Genomic DNA, 23301 nt, shown 5'->3' on the forward strand with positions numbered 1-23301 from the left:
TATATATATTTTTTATATGATTTCCAGGTACTGTGGACATTGCAGTAATTTATTATGTTTAATGTCGACCTATGGAATTAATAATTCACATGACACATGGAATTAATAATTCAACATGGATTGATTTGTTTACCGGACACATATGCGGTTTTTCAGGATCTCCCCACAGGCGACAACCTGAGAGAGAGAGGAAAGAAAATTTAAAAAAAAAAAAATTTAAATTTTTTTTTTTTTAAAATTTTAAAAAATTTTTTTTTAATTATTAATCAAAATTTTTTTTTTTTTTAAAAAAAAATTAAGGACGGTTTTTTTTTTTTAAATTTAAAATTAAAAGGGGGGGTTTTTTTAAAAAAAAAAAAAAATTTTCCCCCCCCAAAAAAATTTTTTTTTTTAAAAATTTAAAAAAAAAAAAAAAAAAAAAAAAAAAAAAAAAAACCCAAAAAAAAAAGGGGGGGTTTTGGGTTTTGGGTTTTGGCAAAAATTTTAAAAACCAAAAAGGGGAAATCAAAATTTTAAAGGGCAAATTTTTAAAAGGCAACCCTTTTTAAAAAAAAGGGGCAAAAAAAATTTTTTAAAATTTAAATTTTTTTTTTTTTTTTTTTTTTCCCCCAAAACTTTTTAAAAATAATTTTTTGGTTAAAAAATTTTAAAAAATTTTTTTTTTTAAAAAAAAAAAGGGAAAAAAAAAAGGGGGGATATATTTGAAAACAAGATGTCCTGAAATGCAGTTTCCTTCATTCTACAAGTAATATTCATCTCTGCCTTAAGATTTACTACCAATAATATTTTTGATCTAGCACTCCCCTCCCTGCTCCGCCGTGGCTGCCATGGTCGTTATGTCATTTCCAAGTACAGTGATTATAAAATTGACAATAGCTGATAAAGCCACACACTTACGACATCGTGCGATTACCGTAATATGCTGAAATGAAAAGAACTAAAACCAAGAAAGAAATCCACGAAACACAAATTAGTTTGTCTTCTATAATGCAAAAGTTTAGATGTGGCACGCTACACTTGAACAAAGCACGACATAGTTATTTCCCCCTCAGACACGTAAAGTTTTTATCTGTCTAACATGTCCCAGTGTCAAAACATTACTAATTGTCTTCGTCGCTAATGTTTAGATCGGTTGTCAAGACCACCGGAAGGCTTTTAGCTGCTAAATACACATGCATATAAAATAAAATCAACAGTCAGTGTTTCTTATTGAAGATAATGGCATTCTCAAACAAATCGTCAAAATATTTGATAATAAATTTTGTATCTGTCTGGAGGTCTGGAGAAATGATTATACTAATGTAAATTGAATAACACTCGGCACTTAAACACTATTTCATTTTTATTGTTTTGATTTATATCATTCGGCTTAAACCCCATTAGGTTTTGTGTCTGTTAAAATTAGTAGTGTATTGTGAATATCTTAAATACAGCACCAAATAAGCCCCCACAAAAACAACAACTCAGAGAACATTGGTAATAACACAACAAAACTCGCTCGATGCGCGGTTGGTCTGGGATCGATCCCCGTTGGTGGGCCCATTGGGCTATTTCTCGTTCCAGCCAGTGCACCACAACCGGTATATCAAAGGCCGTGGTATGCACTACCCTGTCTGTGGGATGGTGCATATAAAAGATCCCTTGCTGCTACCCGAAAAGAGTAGCCCATGATTTCCTCTCTCAACATATGTTTGGTCCGTATCCATATCTCTGACGCCATATAACCGTAAATAAAATGTGTTGAGTGCGTCGTTAAATAAAACATTTCCTTCTTTCTTCCTAATACAACAAAACGTCTTGTGAATATTTTAGAAGGACAAATCACAGGGCACCTATGATTGCCAAACCACCACAGCCTCCAGCATCGAAGATTCTAGCCTGGAGATACTTTTCGATTAAGTCAAATCAACCAATTAGCTCAACTTTTAATTTTTGTGGTTCTGCTTGTGATCCCTTGCACATGCTAGCGAGGGGCGACCACTTCAACCCACCCCACCCCACCCCCCAAAAAACAACACAAACAAACAAACAACCCCCCCCCCCCCCCAAAAAAAAAAAAAAAAAAAAACCCAAACAAACCCAACAACAACAACAAAAAAAACAAAAAAAAAAAACAACCTCCTGTCCTGGACGGAGGAGCCAGTGAAAGCCGACATCTGCGCCCAAGACAGGCGTGTGCTACAACAGTTTGGTCTGAATGTGCACGTTAAAACCTATGTTCTGGCCTGACCTGATCTGAACATTTTAGGTCCCTATTAACATTATGTTTACCGAATTAAATATATCATGAAAAATATATAGAAATATTATTTGCTGTCCACCGAACAATATATTCGAAAACATTGTCCACCGAACAATATATTCGAAAACATAGATTGAAACCGATTATATTCTTTATTTCGCACTAGACCAGACCCTGTGTTTACAGTTTAGACTTCAATATTTAATAGCGTTAAAGTTAAAGGTTTTCTGGTATTGTTTACCGATACCACTAGAGTACATTGATTTATTAATCATCGGCTATTGGATGTCAAACATATGGTCATTTTGACACAGTCATAGAGAGGAAACCCGCTACACGTTTCCATTAGTAGCAAGAGGTATTTTATATGCACCATTCCACAGACAGGCTAGTACAAACCACGGCCTTTGATATACCAGTCATAATACACTGGCTGGAACGAGCAATAGCCCAATGGGACCACCGATGGGGATTGATCCTAGACGGACCGCACATCAGGCATGCGCTTTATCACTGGGCTACATCTCGCCTTCCTTTAATGGCGTTACACCCATGCAATTTGTTTACCACCCCAACAACCTCCACTCTTCACCCCACAAAAAAATCCCTCTAAAAACCCTTTAAAAATCACATAAAAAAACACCCAAGCACCACCAACACAAACAATACAAATAAAACAACAACAAAAATCCCCCAAAACACACACACACACACACACACACACACACTCACACACACACACTCTCTCACACACACACACACACACACACTCACACACACACACACAGACACACACACAAACACACACACACACACACACAGACACACTCACACACACACACTCTCACACACACACACACACACACTCACACACACACTCACACAGACACACACACACACACACACACACACACACACACACACACACACGGAGACACACAGATACACACACACACACACACAGACACACACACACACACACACACACACACACACACACACACACACACACACAGACACACACACACACACACTCACACTCACACACAGACACACACACACACACACACACACACACACACACACACACACACACACACACACACACACACACAGACATAAGAACAACTGGACCAACCAAAGTCCATCAAGAACAATACATTTCATTTAATTCAAGAACAGTGGGTGGACTGAATAGAATAGAATTGAATAATATAGAATAGAATAGAATAGAATAGAATAGAATAGAATAGAATAGATATTTAACGACATCCCAGCACGAAAAATACATCGGCTATTTGGGTGTCAAACTATGGTAAATGCAAAACTTAAGTGATGGGTGGACTGTACAAACCCAATGTCTTGCATATGTATATTAGCAAATGGTTGTCACTGAATAGTTCTCCGATGCTATTTGTATTCTATGTGCAAATTTAACCATCAGTTCACGGAAAGTGGTCAGCGTGGGTGATCAGTTACGGCCCATGTACCGTGACCTGTGGTGGAGGTCAACGTATGGTAATGAAGAAAAGACAATGCAATAACCCACCACCAAGCAATGGTGGGAAAAACTGTCAAGGGGAGGCAACTTCGAGCACGATGGGAGTCTGTAACGCACAGAAATGTCCTAAGCCAACTGTTGGTGAGTAGTAGCGCTTGCGAGCATTTGTTTGCGCACAACGCATTATTTGCAATCAAGCGCGTCGAGATTAACAGGTTTAAAAAGTTGATGATTTAGAATATATTTATATTTTCTATACATATTTGTAAATTCTCTTCATTTCTAACACGTGAACTTGTAATAATACATGGTTTTAAAACCTTTTCTCCACTGTGCGCATTTTACAATTTATTACATACCAGTGTAATATATTGCTTATGTCATAACAATCACACAATATCTAACTAGTGTAATATTGGCGTGACGTGAGCGTGACGTAGGTCACTTGCTGACCCAATTCGTAGAAAAATTACGTGTAGTAGATCTCGACATCTGCTTATCTCTGCGTTGCGGCTTGTTTGCAGTTGGTTTGTAATAAATAAAATACTGAACTGGCTTGTCTGCCATACCATTTGTTTTATGAAACGCAAAACTGTTCACTCGTTTCATAAAAATGGTATGACAAGCAAGCTCGTTTAGTATTCTGTATGTATATAAATATGCAGAAGTGTATTTGCAATTCACATTTGCACACACACACACACACGTCATCATTACTTTAGTTTCAGGTGCAGGTTTTGTTCTTTCTACTGAAGTTAACCTTCAATTCGCATGATATGGAAAGGAAAAGAAAACGAACAAAAATAGAGGAGATAATATGGTTACGGGCAATCCGAATTCCGCCAATACATACGTTGTGATTGTAGTACATGTCCCAATTCGTTCACAGTAATATGGCATTGGACGCATTGTGTATTACTTAGGAAATATTATCAGGTTCCATTGTACAAAAGGTCTGTTCTCTTTACATTCAAGACGTGTTCTAATCATCATGTCATGAACAGTGGTGTTTCTATATCTCTATACATAACACCAATAAACAACACCAGACCTGCGCGTCGTGTCCTGTACTTGATCAAATATAGAATATTATATAATTCAATACGCTTACTGTGACCATTTGTAATATACAAGTTCACGGACGGTGGTCAGCGTGGGTGGTCAGCTATTGTGAGTCATGTTGCGTGTCTTGCTGTGGGCAGTAACGAAGAAAAGACAATACAATAACCCATCACTAAACAACGGTAGATATAACTAATGGTATTAGTTATAGTGCTGGAGGCTTGAGGGCCAAATTTATATAGCCCCTTTATATTATTTTTGCTGGTTTTATATATATATATATATATATATATATATATATATATATATATATATATATATATTAGAATCTCATTGGGTCAAACTCGGAAGGGTCGAATTCACCGCAACACTCGAACCAAAAATGAAGTTCCGAGTTACACTTACATGGTGTTGACCTTATGGTTCGGTCGAACTACCCGATGGGTCGAACACTTTTTCAAGTCCCAACGGTGTTCGAGCCAACGGGATTCAACTGTATATATATATATATATATATATATATATATACAGTCAAACTTCGTTAACTCGAAGTTGAAGGGGACGACGAAATAGTTCGAGTTTCAGGGAATTCGAGTGTTCGAAATTCGTACAGCAGACCTCAAAGTGAAACTGCATTGCAGTATTATCATTTCGTTGATATCGGATGTTAGCACATTTCTTCTGTGTATATGATAAAACTAAGTAAATATTAACAGAAACGAGATAAATCCGATCAATTTGACGTACATCTCTATGTACTTTTATTGTATTAATTGACAGTAAAGTAAAAAAAACAAAAAAAACTACGAAAACTGAAAGCACGTACTTACATATAACCGGAAGTAAGCGATAAATTAAAGTTGATATATTTTTCAAATGTCAAAACAAGGCGGAACGTAACGTTGTAATAAATTAAAATACTGAATGTCGATTAGCACTAAGTACGTTTGTTTACCAAATAAAAAATACACAATATAAATAGCAAAATTATTGTAAATCACAAAAATCATTTTAAAAACCCTCACTAACATAGCGAGACATAACATAACAAATCCAAACGTTGTATGCCAAATAGCACTAGGTTATGTACTTTTTTTTCATGTACGAATTTCGAACACTCGAACTCCCTGAAACTCGAACTATTTCGTAGTCCCCTTCAACTTCGAGTTAACGAAGTTTGACTGTATATATATATATATCTTAAGCGCGTATATCTACTGTGCATTTCTGAACGTCGTGCATTTTAGATAATGAATCGTGTTCACAATTGGGTTTCAGTTTATTTTAATGCGTTTGCAAAGAAAAACATGTTGGAAAATAATTAAATTCAACGTTAGCAGTAACGTTGGAACCAGGTTTAAAGAACACTGACTACTGAGAATTATTGTAACATGTAATCGGGTCACAGCGGAGACGGTATCGTTAGCTGTGTAGGGGAGTATCGTACAAAATAAACAACGAAAACTCAAAGAGGTTGTGGCTAATCGTTTCCTGTACAATACTGAATCTTTGAATTTCTGTGAAGTATGTTGTTATTCAATGTATGTATTACCAATAGTATTAATCTACAGTTCATGGTCAGTGGTCAGCGTGGGTGGTCAAGCATTGGCCGTGTTCCACATCATGTGGAGGAGGCCGGCACCTAGTAACGAAGAGAAGGGAATGCAATAACCCACCACCCAGTAATGGTGGAAATAACTGTGAGGGGAAAGCAACTTTAGCCACAATGGAAGTGTGTAACACACATGCCTGTCCCAACCCTATTGTCGGTAAGTTAATAGTCGTGTGCATCTAATTTATACATATGCAATTTCATTTACATACATTTTGGGATGCTTTTAGTGTATGTTGCTATCACAGTATCGCTTTATTTTTGTTTATTTGTTATTGCTGTGCGGGATTTTGTTTAGGGCGGGTGGGGTTGGATGGTCTGTGGGTTTTGGGGCGGTTTTTTTGGGTGTGTGTGTGTTTTTTAAATCAATCGTAAACCAAGCAAACCATGTCCTGATTTGATTATGAATTATATAGGTATCAGAATCGGGGTGGGGGGGGGGGGGGGGGACACCGGCCCCACCTCTGAAGATTATGTACGACTGAAAACCAAGTTTGTTACGCACCCCAGTGCTCGTCCGACGCCTATGACTGGTTTTGTCGTTTAGATTTGTCCACGATATTGTATATTTAAACACTATAAGTGGCAAGATTCAGACCTACTGCGCCGATTTGACAGCCCGCGACCGTAATCACTCAGCCAACCCGGTCTTCAAACAAGGAGAAAAAGGTGCTTTTTAAATGTACGCCGAATTAACCGTAGTTGAGAAAGTGTATATCATTAGTCACACAATTTTTGTTATCTTTATTTTATTATTATTATTATTATTATTATTATTATTATTATTATTATTTGTTTAAATAACTGTTTTACACTCATCATCCATTTAAAGATTAATTAGTGAGAATCCTGATCTCTGCAGTGTAAATTAGAAAAAGGAAGATATTGAATCCCAGTCCACATTGTATATAATGGAGTTAGTATCAGAGGTAAGTACATGACATGCAAACCAACTGGAAATTCATCTGCCATTGTTGCACAACAATGCATTTAAGCACAGGTATCACAAAAACAATCAAAATTGTGACAACTTTGAACGAGCTGTAAGGTACCTTGTATGTACAGCAGTCATGTAACTTCAGTACAATCATAGGTATAGCCTTTAAAGTTGAAAACGGATAGAAACAATTTCCACTGATAAAAGCTAAGTTCGTACTGTTTAATTCAATACATGTACTGTCATTAGTTATACTCTGCAGTTGATGGACAGTGGTCAGCGTGGGTGATTAGTTATGGGCCGTGCAGTGCGTCGTGTGGCGGAGGTCAACGTATAATAATGAAGAAAAGACAATGCAATAACCCACCACCAAGCAATGGTGGGAAAAACTGTCAAGGGGAGGCAACTTCGAGCACGACGGATGTATGTAACACACAGTTTTGTCCTAAACCTATCGGTAAGAAAGACCACTGACTTAACAAAAACAAAAGATACACCCAACAATAAAACAAGCCAAAACCACCACCCCTACACCACACACACACACACACACACACCACCACCACCACCACCACCACCACCATATAACACATCACCAATTCTGTATATGTACACTTTAATGTGTGCTTTGTAAATAGTACCATACACAGTCAGGGGCGTAGGCTGGGGGCTAAAGCCTTTTTTTCAATGCATTATTAGGTTATTCATATAGATGTCCAGGAATAATGTAGGATGCAATAGTTCCATACTCGACCTTTACCCCCAGCCGCTAATCCCCTACTTGGTACACACTCATTGACTTCGGAATTGTAAACATATCTATTTGTATTAGCATACATTATGCTAATAGTCTGTGTTTGAAATTAGCGTTTTAGCTATTGGTATGACTAGACAGTAGCCTGAAATTGTTTTGTTTTTAATATGAAGTTAGCAAAATAATGGATACCTCTTGTTGTATTCACACGTGGAACACATAGGATATTTCTCATGTTAGCCACGAGATATTTTTTTGAAATTGGAATAACAAACGTCTGTATCCAAAATTTACCTCTGTGAAAATAAAAATACAGAGTAACTAGTTAATATCTTAGCATATCGGCTTTATCCTGGGAAGATGACGATGGGGGAATCTGCGAGTTACGCCGAGCGGATTTCGCAATTCGGTTTGAACAGGTTAGATTAGATAACTACTTTAACGTGCTCATATACCACTAGGGTTTCGAACACGCCCATCCAGAGTCCGACCTCCGATAAGATCGGTGGCCTGACTCGGGATGAGGAGAGGGGGAGGGTAGAGTTGAAAATGGGCAGAATTTTGAAAATAGCAATTAGTAAAAAAGTTAATAGAATTTTTTAATAAAATAAATAAAATGTTACAAGCCAAAAATAAAAATAAATGATTGCTCGGTCGAATATTTATATAATTTGGAGCATTTTAGGACAGTCCAAAATTAAATAAAAGAAAGAAGAGAGGATCGGACTATTTAATAATATTTAAAAAAAAGAAGTAATTTCGACATAAAATTTTGAACGCAGATCTAAAAGTTTAAAGTCCGATCTCTATGTCCACGTGAGTGGCCTCGTTAAGGCCGTTTGGGTGCACAGCGTATAGGGGACGAGATGGTTTGCATCCCGTCAAGAAAACCCCTAGATTGACAGTCATTAGACGTTGACGGTTTAGTGAACAGGATAAAGCCGATATCTTACGTCATTAACTGGTTATTATCAGTATCTTTATTCTGTAGTCTATCAAAAATTGAAGGAGGAAAGAAGCTAATGTTCCTGTTTATATCAGCTACACTGACCAATTTTGCGCCATATCTTTGGATGTGTGTGCAGGATAATATATACTAACAGACACATGTGAAGGAAATTATGCAGGCGAGAAGTTTAGACTATGGCGAGTGACGTATCCAGGGGTGGGGATGGAATATATATATATCTTCGCTTTGCGCATGGGGAGTTTCGATCCCCAAACCCCACCCCTGCAGACGTACTTCGTTAATGGCGCATTATCAATGATTCGTGTGGTTGATGATATTAGATATTACATAATTCAGTGCATGTAATACCACTAGTTGTAATCTACAGTTGATGGACAGTGGTCATTATGGGTGATCAATTATGGGCCGTGCAGTGTGTCGTGTGGTGGAGGTCAACGTATGATAATGAAGAAAAGACAATGCAATAACCCACCACCAAGCAATGGTGGGAAAAACTGTCAAGGGGAGGCAACTTCGAGCACGACGGATGTATGTAACACACAGTTCTGTCCTAAACCTATCGGTAAGAAAGACCATTGACTTAACAACACAACAAATACACCCAACAATAAAACAAGCCAAAACTACTCCTCATATAACACAACGACAATCCTGGATATGTATAATTTAAGTGTTTTAGGAAACAGTACCATACACTGTCAGGGGCATAGGCTGGGAGCTTACAATTTTGTTACAATGCATTATTAGACTATTCATATAGATGTCCAGGAAAAACCTATATGGTTCAATAGCTTCATATTCGACCCCCTCCCCTGTTCCAGACCACGCTACGCCCCTACACGACATAGAAAATGTGATAAACAGATCTATTTTTATTAACAAATAGTATGCTAATATTCGGTTTTTCAAATTAGCGTTTTAGCTATTGATATGACTAGACAGTAGCCTGGAATTGTTTTGTTTTTAATATGAATTTAGCAAAATAATGGATACTGTGTGTTGTATTCACATGTGGAACACATAGGATATTTTCCCATGTTAGCCACGAGATATTTTTGGAATGGGAATAACAAACTTATGTATCAAACATCCTCCTCTGTGGAAATAAACGTAGAGAATAACTAGTTGATGTCGTAGAATATCGGTTTTACCTGGTGAAAGTGGGGATGGGGAATTATCGATTCGCTTTGAACAGGATAAACCCGATATCTTACGTGCTTAACTGGTTATTACAGGTATCTTTGCTCTGTAATTCATTAAACAAAAATTGAGGGTAAAACAAGCTATTGTTCCTGTTTATATCAGCTACAGTGATCTATTGACCAATTTTGCGAGGTATCTTTGGATGTGAGTGCAGGGTAATATATACTAACAGACGCGTGTGCAGGGAATTATGCAAGGGGGGGTGGGGGTGTCTAGTCTGTGGTGAGTGAAGTATTTAGGGTTGCGAATGGGGTTCGGGTCATGCTAAATGGGAGGAAAATATAAAGAAACTTCGCTTTGTGCAGAGGGGGGTTGCAACCCCCGTGCCGCAACCCTGCAGACGCGCCTCATTATTAGTCCATATGTTACATAATTCAATGCATATACTACCACTAGTTGCAATCTACAGTTGATGGACAGTGGTCAGCGTGGGTGATCAGTTACGGCCCATGTACCGTGACCTGTGGTGGAGGTCAACGTATGGTAATGAAGAAAAGACAATGCAATAACCCACCACCAAGCAATGGTGGGAAAAACTGTCAAGGGGAGGCAACTTCGAGCACGATGGATGTATGTAACAAACAGACCTGTCCACAACCTGCCGGTAAGAAGCACTGTTCACACACACACACACACACACACACAGAGAGAGAGAGAGAGAGAGAGAGAGAGAGAGAGAGAGAGAGAGAGAGAGAGAGAGAGAGAGAGAGAGAGAGAGAGAGAGAGAGAGATGTCGGCTTTATCCTGCCAAGACAGAATGACGAATGTCTCGAGGATCTGCCGAGCGACATTCGTCATTGGATAAAGCCGATATATTCAGACAGTAACCAGTTATTTAATTTATCCTGCAATTCTGCATGATAATGAAATAAACAGTTTTAGTCCACAGCTTTGCAGTTTGCCACTGTAGTATGTCCACACGTATTGAATGCCTTGACGCCAACAATATCTACACACCAAAGCTAAATACTTCTTACATTAAAAATAATTTTTAAAAATATGTTCATAACGGTTTTTAAATATAATAAAAAATAAAAACAATCAACTGCAATTAAAATAATCTTAGGTATCTGTGACCAGTGCAGCATTCCATTGCTGATCATAACTAGTGCCGAATAATGGGAACAATGTTTTCGCACTCTGAACATATTTTAGAACGCAAATAACAAACTTCCGTGGCTAACTTTTACCTCTGTACATATCAGTGTGAAATAAATAGATAATAATAGAATGACGTAGGATATCGGCTTTATCTTGTGAAGTTCAGAATGAGAATTCGGCGAGGCTTGCCGAATGGTATTCCCAATTCGGTTTGAACAGGTTATTATCTTTATGAGATATTTTTAGAATGAGAATAACAAACTTCAGTAGACAAAATCTACCTCTGTACTTGTGTATCAGTGTGGAAATAGTAATACATATTAATGGTTCATAAGATACTTGTGGTTGAAGATAAAACATGTTATCTATTCAGTGCATGTTCTACCACTAGTTTTAATCTACAGTCGACGGACAGTGGTCAGCGTGGCTGATCAAATATGGCCCATGTTCCGTGACCTGTGGTGGAGGCCAGCGTTTAATAGTGAAGACAAGAAAATGCAATAACCCACCTCCAAGCAATGGTGGGAAAAACTGCCAAGGGGAGGCAACTGCGAGCACGATGGAATCGTGTAACGCACAGGCGTGTAATGAACATAATGTTGGTACGTAACAATATTTATACCCGTGTTTATCCATGTGCGTGCATATATACACGTTTATCTAGTAGCGATTATCTTTCTATTTGAAATAATAATCATAATCGTATCATGTGGTTGTAAATCTGTGGGTATCATTAATTTAGGAGATAGTCACTTCAGAGTCTACAGTTAGTAGTCGGTCGCCGAGAAATAATCAGGTACCACGAAACGCTGTTAACCAATTCCCATAAAACATTGTCATTCGGTGGCCACAAATCACTAACACTTAGTCATCACTAAACAATGTCCCTCAGTTACCACGAAGCGCTGTTAATCAGTCACCATAAAACATTGTTACGCGATGGCCACAAAACTCTGTCACTTTGTCACCACTAAACATTACCACACGGTCACCACGAAACATTGCCCTGAATCACCACGAAACATTGCCCTCAATCGCCACGAAACATTGTCCCTAAGTTACCATGAAACGGTGTTAATCAGTTGCCATAAACCATTGTCACTCAATGACCACACACTACTCTTACTTAGTCACCACTAAACACTGTCACCCAGTCACCACGAGACATTGCCACTCATTGAGAACGAAACGTTGTCACTTAGACATCACACAATATTGTCACTCAGTCACAAGAAACATTGTTACGCATTCACCGTAAAGCAGTGTCGCTCAGACATCACTAACCATTGTATAGTGAAACCTCTCAAGACCGGACCCTCTGTAAACAATCCATTGCCAGACGGTCATAACGAAACGTTGTCACTCAGACACCATGAAAAGTTGTCACTCATTCACAACGAAACATTACACTCATTCAATACGACACGTGTCACGTATTCACGACGAAACACTCGTTCAGTTGTTGTGAGCGCTCCGTGGCGTCAGAAAACGATCGCTAGGCAGGTTTATCCGTAGATAGCTTTAAAATAAATATAGGTCTCTGTAGAGAGGGTGGTTGTTTTCGTTGGGGGGGGGGGGGGGGTGTTGTTGTTGTTGGTTGTTTGTTTTATTGTTGTATTTTTGTTATGTTTTTTGTTTGTTTGTTGTTTTGTTTGTTTTGTTCGCTTTGTTTTTCTTTACATTTGGTATTGTTATTTTATAGCATATAAGAAATAGAGTAGATATTGCATGTATAACAGTATATTATATAATTATATTTAAATTACTTACTCATTCACACAACTCATGCTTATTATATTCCTTTGCATGAGTCGTATTTCTAATAAGGGACTTAAAAATGAAATCTTATGGTAGTAACCAGTCGTTGTGAGCCCAGTGGTAAAGCGCTCGCTTGATGCGCGGTCGGTGGGCCCATTGGGCTATTTCTCGTTGCAGCCAGAGCACCACGACTGGTATATCAAAGGCCGTGGTATGTGCTATCTTGTATGTAGGATTGTGCAATAACGAATTGTATTTATCATTTAACACTTCTAAAATAACATTTTAATTCGATATTAAATAAATCGAAGTTCGGAAGTGGCCTCACCGGTAATATGACGTCACGCACTTTTAACTAAATTTCATCAACACGTTACGCTCAAGTATACAAGTCTTGTTGGCTGTAAACAAATGACACATTGACAGCAAACCATTATTAACCGAGTTAATAAATAGAGGATAATAAACGAGTTATTAGTTATTATCAAATTTATATCCCGAGTGAAATAATGTTCAGTTACCACGAGCTTTTATCTGGTTCAAAATTTATAATGCATTAAAATGACATTTTGTTCAAAATTTAATACCAAAACCCCCCAGGTCTGGTGCTTATAAAACCTTTACAGTCTAGAGTCAACACTCAACTAGAGTCTGAGACACTAATGTCATGACAACCCCATACAAATAGAGTCTGAAACACTAATGTCATGACAACCCCATACAAATAGAGTCTGAAACACTAATGTCATGACAACCCCATACAAATAGAGTCTGAGACACTAATGTCATGACAACCCCATACAAATAGAGTCTGAGTCACTAATGTCATGACAACCCCATACAAATAGAGTCTGAGACACTAATGTCATGACAACCCCATACAAATAGAGTCTGAGACACTAATGTCATGACAACGCCATACAAATAGAGTCGGAAACACTAATGTCATGACAACCCCATACAAATAGAGTCGGAAACACTAATGTCATGACAACCCCATACAAATAGAGTCTGAGACACTAATGTCATGACAACCCCATACAAATAGAGTCTGAAACACTAATGTCATGACAACCCCATACAAATAGAGTCTGAAACACTAATGTCATGACAACGCCATACAAATAGAGTCTGAAACACTAATGTCATGACAACCCCATACAAATAGAGTCTGAAACACTAATGTCATGACAACCCCATACAAATTGTATGTGTGAGACGTCATTAGAGACGGAGTCTGGACTCTAATAGTTTTATAAGCACGGGCCCGTAAACTCTTTAAACTACATGACGTCATTGTGTGTTTTGCCAAATCGTGATGACGTCTTATTTAGTACCGACAAGGTCATTGGTTTATAAGCGTCAAATCATCCAATAGTACTGTTCGTTTGACAAGACAAGACAAGACTTTATTTACTCTCTGGCCGTTGCACAACGGCGTAGGAGGAATATATACATAATATTTCTATAAACACATGACAAGATGAAAGAGAAATACAAAAGTTAAATTACAATGATTGTGAATTAATTCCTATGAACATTTGCATACAACATAAAGCTGTGAATATTCATAAAAATACAAATATATAAACTGTTTAGCCGGTAGAACTAGTTAAAATTGTTATTGTTAAATTAATGTTCAATATATATATATATATAAAATGTACTTCTGGGGGTTGGGGATGTGAAATATCAAGGATGTTTAAATGCATTCATAATTACTTTTATAAACTTTGCTAAATTCTTTAGTGTACTGATTCGTTTGTTTTGCATTAGTTCTTTGAATTTATAAGTACTTGGTCGACAATTGTAATAGGGATGTAAAAATTGAGTCCTAGAATTACTAAAAAAGTGGCAAATGAAAAGATAATGCATGAAATTATGATTTTTATTTTCCCCGTTATGAGTGCCTGCTGGGGTAATAATGGTAAATATCAAATGGGTTCATGACATGGATATTATGGGTAAATTATAGAATAAATGTAATATATTTGATACGAAGGTTTTAGCTGAGATTAATGTATTACATAATTACGTTATTTTATTCTGTATATATATTATGACTAGTTGTAATCTGCAGTTCATGGAAAGTGGTCATTGTGGGTGGTCAGTTTTTATGGCCCATGTTCCGCGACCTGTGGAGGAGGCCAGCGTGTAATTGTGAAGATAAGACAATGCAATAACCCACCACCAAGCAATGGTGGAAAAAACTGTCAAGGGGAGGCAACTTCGAACACGACTGAGATGTGTAACAAACACACGTGTCCGACTATTGGTGAGTAGATATAGGTACGCACATGCCATTTTGATCATTCCGTAACTGAATGGACTTCGCACTGGCCTTACAGATTACAAAAACAGGCCCGTAGGAACGGTATCTGGAATGGGGAGGCAAAACCTTTAGTGGGGCATCAAAGCATCCATAGTGGGGTATAGGGGAGGGAGCACAAGCCACAATTTATAGAGTAGTACACAGAACGTACATTTGTTGTTCTTGAGCGGTGGGGCATAGCCCCCCCCCCACCCCCCCCCCCCCCCCCCCCCCCCCCCCCCGGTTCCTACGGGCATATTAAGTCATTTTTAAATTGAAATTACGGAGACATGACTGACTCCAGTGTCGTTGTGATGAAGCTGTTGGCATGTAAGACTGGTAGGTACTGGATTCAAATCCCAGTTCCGGCTGCCACCGAGAGTGTCTTTTAACAACTCGGTCTGAAGGTGTATGCCCATACAAACCAATTAACTGTTAGCCCCAGTTTTTGGCGGACAGCCTAAATAGATACTTGTTTTAATCTTACCTAGATGAAATCAGGAACTCATGTCAAATGGAAAGAAATAATAATGGGCCATGCTACCTGTACTGATATCATGGTACAGGAAAGTGTACTAATGTTATGGTCTGTTTTACGAATTAGGATTTTTGTCAAGTACGACCATAGATTTTTTGTTTTTGTTTCATGAATTAGTAAAACCGTGACCAAAACCCTGCAAGATTACGTTTCCATTGAAGACAGAGGGTATATTTAATAAAGTTTAGACACGAGTACCATGATATTGTTCTTTCTTTTGTTAGAATAGTATATAATTAAATTAATATACATGAAACAACAAGTCCTTTTACTCTGCAGTTCACGGAAAGTGGTCATCGTGGGTGGTCAGTTTTGGACCGTGTTCTGCGACCTGCGGTGGAGGCCGACAGGTTGTTATGAAGAAAAGGAAGTGTAACAACCCTCCGCCAAGCAATGGGGGGAGACCCTGTGAGGGGGAAGCGACGTGGAGCAGCATGGAAGTGTGTAACGCCCACAGTTGTTCCAAGCCTAACGTTGGTGAGGTTTCATTTCATTTCAACGTTTTTTCGTGTTTATATCCAATTAAGGTTCAAGCACACTGTCCTGGGCACACACCTCAACTATCTGGGCTGGTTGTACAGGACAGTGGGTTAGTTGTTAGTGAGAGAAAAGAGGGTGTAGTGGTCTTACACCTAGCCTACCCATTGAGTCAAAAACATATACTGATGGAAAATTGTAGATCAAATGTAAATCACGACAACGTAGTAATGTCTTATTTCATACACGAAGGAAGGAAGGAACTAGTTTCTTTAACGACGCACTCAACATATTTTATTTATGGTTATATGGCGTTGGACATATGGTTAAGGACCACACAGATATTGAAGAAAACAACACAATGTGCATCATTACTAAACAAAACCTATTTAGTATCCAAAAATAAAATTTAAAAACTAACTTAACGTATCTGAACAAAGCCCTATGTAGTTGTCCAGTCAGGCGCTGACCCACTTCGGGGTTGAGTTTGTAGTGTTTCAACGCTCCTATTGTCCATCACTTTTAAGAAATATTTCAAAATTAGCACCAAAATCAGTTCCGCTACCGTTCGTATTGTGATGATCAGTTCCTTCTCAAGATCGCATTGCTGGGGAGTCCAGTAAAATAATCTGTGTGCTATGAGCTAGCGTTTGACATTCAAATGTTCAAGTTTGTTTTCTTTAACGACATTATTAGATCACATTGATTAATTAATCATTGGCTATTGGATGTCAAACATTTGTTAATTCTGACTCGTAGTCAACAGAGGAAACCCGCTACATTTGTCTTAATGCGGCAAGAGACCTTTTATATGCACTTTCCCACAGACAGGAAAGCACATACCACAGCCTTTGACCAGTGACATTCAAATGATGTTGTGTGTGGGTTGGGAAGGGAGCGGGATCTCGCTCAGTCTATACATCCATTCTCTGATTATTTGTGTTTTGTCACAAACTATGCCCCACTACTATATCGAAGGTCGTTGTATATTCTGTTCCGTCTGTGGGAGGAGTTAAAGTGTGGGGTTTTTAACGACACAATTAGAGCACATTGATTAATTAATCATCAACTATTGGATATCAAACATTGGTTAATGCTGACTCGTAATCATCAGAGGAAACCAGGTACATTTTCCCATTAGCGGCAAAGGATCTTTTATATGCACTTTCCCACAGACAGGAAAGCACATACTACAGCCTTTGTCTAATTGTGATGCCGTCTGTAGGAAAGTGCATATAATAAATTCCAAGCTGCAAATGGAATAACACATCGGGTTTCCTCTAGGACTATATATGTCAGAATTATCAACTGTTTGACATCCAGCAGCCAATGGTTAATAAATCTATCTGTAATTTTTTATTATTTTTTATTAATAATGATTTGTCGTATCTCTAACACTATTTTTGTAGCTAACAAATAATGACATTAGCTCAGTTGGTTGAGTGCTCGCCTAGGGTGCTTGCATAAGAGGATCGAACCACCTCGGTGGATCAAATCAACTGATTTTTTTCTCGCACCAACCAGTGCACCATAACTGGTCAAAGGCTGTGGTATGTGCTTTCCTGTCTGTGGGAAAATGCATATGAAAGATCCCTTGCTACTAATAGAAAAATGTAGCTGGTTTCCTCTCTAAGACTGTGAGAGTTACGAAATGTTTGACATCCAATAACCGATGTTTGATTAATCAATGTACTCTAGTGGTGTCGTTAAACAACAACAAACACTAGCACTATTTTTGTAGCTAAGAAATAATGAAATTCTATGCAAATGCTAACCCCAGTTTTCTTTCGCAGTCCATGGGCGGTGGTCAGCGTGGGTGGTCAGTAACGGTCCGTGTTCCGCGACCTGCGGTGGAGGCCGGCGCGTCATCTTGAGGGAAAGACGATGCAATAACCCCCCGCCGAGCAATGGGGGGAATTACTGTAAGGGTAACGCCTCGTACAGTAAGATGGAAGCGTGTAACTCGCAGACCTGCCCCAAGCCCGTTGTTGGTAAGTGTTTATTTACATTATGGTTATAGCAGAATTTATAATTTAAAAATACCAATGGATAAAACTTTAAAATATTCAAATATTCGTAAAACCATATGGGTAATGCAAAACTTGCCGAATCAAGACAGGTCGTTTTTCACATTCTTACAGGGAGGGGAGGGGGGGGGGGGGGGGTACGTTTTCTAAGACATAAACAAAATGTTATACAAAATGAACGTTTGGAAAGACATTCGAAGAGTAGGCCGACTTTTTAATTATTCCCTTCACCCTACAGGTCCAGATATATTGTTATGTTTGTACTCTTTTTCCCATATAATTTACCTATTGGTAAAAAAATCAGAGGAAAAAAACAAAAACAAACAACACGGGACAAAATTAGGGTCTGTCCTATTTTCGAAGCAGTGATGTGTACCTGGAAACATTCTGTTTAATGTCTAATATGCAAAACCCGCAAATTAAATTCTTAAAGTTCAATTTACAATAGATTAAATAGAAAATCCGTTGGTGGTTGCCATTCTTTTCTTCATGACCTTTCTGCACCAGTTGGTAAATATACTGACAGCCATAGAAAACGCAGCACTAATATGTTTGGTTCATTTTTAGTTTTTGTGGAGATGCGGTCTGAAATATAGGGTAGAATGAATGCAACGGAATGGAAGGTCACGTTAAACCGTACTTTGTGCACGAGCTGAAGCATTTTATTATTCGGGAGCAGAATTTTTGAAAATCTAAAAAACGCACGTGCAGGTCATGCCACTGGCACCTTACAGTACCAGTTCCACCGTTATACGGTTATAAAGCCGGGAAATTGAGTTATCAGATTCACATGTTGTGATCGACTTTAGGTTAATGTAACGACGTTCACGATGTCGCGACTTTCTGGCATTGAGAGGGAAGGAGCCATAAGATGTCTTGGAGCCGGCTTGTCGGCGGGGGAAGTGGCCCGTAGATTCAAATGCCACAACTCTACAACTGTGAGATTGCAACACCGCCTACGACAAACTGGCACCATACGTGATCGACGCCGCCCTGGTCCACGACGTGTCACTACCCGCCACCAAGATGGACAAATTTACCTGTCTCACCTACGCAACAGATTTCAACCTGCAGCTAGGACAGCTACTACCATCCATGGCTCGAACGGTCCAATTAGCCAACAGACCGTACAACGCCGACTACGGGAGCTCGAACGCATCGTCGATGGACACATCGTCATCGGGGACAGATCCTCTTTACAGATGAATCCAGATTTCATTTCAGCTATGCCGATGGGCGGATGCGGGTGTGGTGAAAGATATGCGAACTGTTGTGTCCATTAAGTGAATCGCCGGGGAGGTGGTAGTGTGATGATATGGGAAGCAATCAGCATGCAAGGTAGGACAGACCTTCACATCTTCTGAGGACGTTGCAACGCCCAAACCTACAGAGACGAGGTCCTCCAAAACCACGCCATGCCACACATGGCAGCTAACCCTCATCTACAGACATTACAACATGATAATGCCAGGCCTCACACGGCTAGACTCACTATGGCCTATCTGAACCAGCAACACACCAATGTTCTTACATGGCCATCTCTGTCACCCGACTTCGCTCTTATTTGGGATGCAATGGAACAATTACTCCGGCTGCAAGCCCTTGCTTACACTATTCAGCAATTGGAGGCAAATTTGGTTCGCACGTGGCATCGCATCCCCCAGGCCTTCATCAGGAGGGTCATCTGCTCCATGAGACGTCGCTGTGTTGCCATATTAGATGCTCATGGTGGCCACACCAGATATTGACATTTTGTACCACATTACCAGAAATTCTGTTTGGTACCCTACGCACAAAATATTGCTGGTTAATGAATTTAAAGGATGTTACCAACCTCTTGGACTTTGTCATCTCTTTGCAGAATATTGTCTTTTTCGTAATACAGTGCCTGAATAGAATTTGTTTGCTACTTTAACTAATTTAATGACACTTCAGTTGGTGCTGCGTTTTCTATGGCTGTCAGTATAGTATGACCTCATCACTATGGATGTTTCAAAGGGGATCGGTTTTGTAACGAACTAGCTGAATGTTAATAGGTTGGTTACATTTGGAAAGAAAGAAGCCGGGCGGGAATAGGCAGATTATGTTTGCGTACGTTTGTTAAAAACAGTTTTACGTGCATTCGGGGAGTTACTATATTTTTAGAACAGGACTTCTACCGAAATAAAATAACATAAATAAATAAAATGTGACACGGCAAGCTAAAACTATACTTTTTGAATGATAAATATAAATTATTTTACCACATCTGCCACGTAGCCCAGTGGTAAAGCGCTCGCTTGATGCGCTGTCGGTTTGGAATCGATTCCCGTCAGTGGGCCCATTGGGCTATTTCTCGCTCAAGCCAGTGCACTATGACTGGTACATCAAAGGCCGTGGTATGTGTTATCCTGCCTGTATGGGATTGTGCATATAAAAGATTCTTTGCTGCTAATCGCAAAGAGTAGCCCATGAAGTGGCGACAGCGGGTTTCCTCCCTCAATACCTGTGTGGTCCTTAACCATATGTCCGACGCCATATAACCGTAAATAAAATGTGTTGAATGCGTCGTTAAATAAACCATTTCTTTTCTTCTTCCTTCTCCCTATGTTACTGTGCAGGTGTAGTGTTAAGGGACTGAACACAAATTGCCCTTTACACCCCATATTCCGTTGCAGAAAACGGCGTTATGTTACCTCACAAAACTTGATTATATATGTCTGGAATAATTAGGTAACGTAACGTACGTCATAAAGTTGTGCAATTTACAGTTCACGGACAGTGGTCACCGTGGGTGGTCAGTCAAGGTCCGTGCCCCGTCACGTGTGGCGGAAGTCAACGCGTGGTGATGAAGAAGAGGTCGTGCAACAACCCGCCCCCTAGCAATGGGGGGAAGTACTGCGAAGGTGACGCGACAGAGAGTAGGCTGGAAGTTTGTAACCCACAGAAATGTCCTGCCGCTGTCAGTAAGTAGTGCGTTATGTTATAGAAATATAGATAGACAGATCGATCGACCCATAACATAGACATATCATATATATGAGAGAGAGAGAGAGAGAGAGAGAGAGAGAGAGAGAGAGAGAGAGAGAGAGAGAGAGAGAGAGAGAGAGAGAGAGAGAGATTGTCTATGACAGATAAGATAGACATTAGACATATATATATATATATATATATATATATATATATATATATATATATATAGATAGATAGATAGATAGATAGATAGATAGATAGATAGACCGACAACCCGACAGATACAAAGTATGACATTCATATTTGCATTACTATTATTATTATTGTTGTTGTTGTTGTTGTTGTTGTTATTATTATTATATTATTATTTACAGTTACCACTATAACCGTGAAAACAGAGACATAGCTTGCTAAAGCCAATAGATCGAGATATTTATGTGTATCATATAAATGCATCATGCATATTTTTATATTATAATCTTTAATGTCACTAAAATATTTCAACATTATATTAGTAAGCATGACTAGACTACATATATACTGTATATACAGCACATTTCAAAATGAATAATCACAGTGCATTCAGTTTTTCAGTAACACTATTTGACATCAAACAGCCGGTGGCATTTTCTTCTAAATCCTGGGCACAGAACTACTTGCCATTTATTTTTAATTTACTTTAAACTATTCTAGGCCACATATTTGTAACAGAAATAAAATGATACTAGTTATTTTGATAATGTATTGTTCAGGCATAAATGAATAAAGTTTCATGTATTTCAATAAATAAATGAAGAAAAAAAATACAGTATTACGAACCTATATTCATAGTATATGACTAGAATCGTTTATCACCTTTTCATGCTTATAAATAATATGGCAACCAGTTAATTTCACTTAAACTCTTCAAGCTGAGAAAAACCATTATTATTCTGAAATGTATACAACAGACTATCTTTTAAAAACGTTCTTTTTATTCTGCTAAATGGATCATACATAGTACGTTTTGTTTTGTGAGTACAGTTGACGGGCATTGGTCAGCCTGGGTGGTCAGTTATGGCCCCTGCTCCTCGTCGTGCGGTGCAGGTCAGCGAGAGGTGGTCAGAAGCCGGACATGTACGAACCCACCCCCTAGCAATGGGGGCGCCATGTGTGTCGGGATGTCTATTGACCGCAGCACCCAGCCTTGTATAACCAGCACCTGTCCGGGACAACCAGACACGGGTATGTAAGCTTCTCACTTGCCAGGGTCAGTTATAGTTTGTATGCCAAGTGCGGATCCAGGGGTATGTGAAGAGAGAGGGAAGTGGGGGCGCAGGACATGATAAATTATGTATTAACAGGCCATTTGACTTTTCAAATCGACGAAAGGGGGGGGGGGGGGGGGGGGTGACCTTTGGCGTCTCCCTCTAGATTCATGCCAAAATATTTACAAAATTAAATCACATAGACGATAATAATAACTAATTATTCAGTATGTAACGCCATCTCGTTAAGATATATATATATATATATATATATATATATATATATATATATATATATATATATATATATATATATATATGTATATATATAAGCCTAATGCCTGTTTGCCAATCATCTTTATGTATTGACGACAATGTCACATATATAGTTCGGAATGTACCAAGCCTGTGTTTGACTTACATGCATGCAGACTACATGCTCTGACAATGCTGAAATGCCCACGTTTAAGTAAAACAGGCTTCGTAAATTATGTTGCTTAAAAATATAATATGTGGACAAAACTGCTGTAGGGCTTTAATCAACACATACACCATAGATATAAATAATATCCTCACTCTTAAAGTAAATGATAAGAACTGGGGGTTAAA

At 38.7% G+C, this 23301-nt stretch overlaps 2 protein-coding genes across 3 annotated transcripts in view; one reads left to right on the forward strand and one right to left on the reverse strand.

Annotated features, from left to right (window-relative positions):
* Positions 1 to 23301, forward strand: part of LOC121382373 (SCO-spondin-like) — a 50240-nt gene that overhangs the window by 15188 nt on the left and 11751 nt on the right. Inside the window, exons 7-17 of one of the 2 annotated variants that reach the window (XM_041511960.1) lie at positions 3687 to 3884; positions 6377 to 6574; positions 7617 to 7811; positions 9446 to 9640; positions 10691 to 10885; positions 11787 to 11984; positions 15221 to 15415; positions 16269 to 16466; positions 18260 to 18457; positions 21244 to 21438; positions 22469 to 22669. In XM_041511960.1, coding sequence (XP_041367894.1) covers positions 3687 to 3884; positions 6377 to 6574; positions 7617 to 7811; positions 9446 to 9640; positions 10691 to 10885; positions 11787 to 11984; positions 15221 to 15415; positions 16269 to 16466; positions 18260 to 18457; positions 21244 to 21438; positions 22469 to 22669 — 2166 coding nt within the window. The remainder of the gene's footprint in view (positions 1 to 3686; positions 3885 to 6376; positions 6575 to 7616; positions 7812 to 9445; positions 9641 to 10690; positions 10886 to 11786; positions 11985 to 15220; positions 15416 to 16268; positions 16467 to 18259; positions 18458 to 21243; positions 21439 to 22468; positions 22670 to 23301) is intronic. The other variant, XM_041511961.1, reaches the window with a different exon arrangement.
* Positions 1 to 23301, reverse strand: part of LOC121382374 (probable maltase-glucoamylase 2) — a 46932-nt gene that overhangs the window by 9095 nt on the left and 14536 nt on the right. The gene's annotated exons all lie outside the window — the stretch shown is intronic.

This window comes from Gigantopelta aegis, chromosome 9, assembly GCF_016097555.1.
Source record: "Gigantopelta aegis isolate Gae_Host chromosome 9, Gae_host_genome, whole genome shotgun sequence".
Lineage (NCBI taxonomy): Eukaryota > Metazoa > Mollusca > Gastropoda > Neomphalida > Peltospiridae > Gigantopelta > Gigantopelta aegis.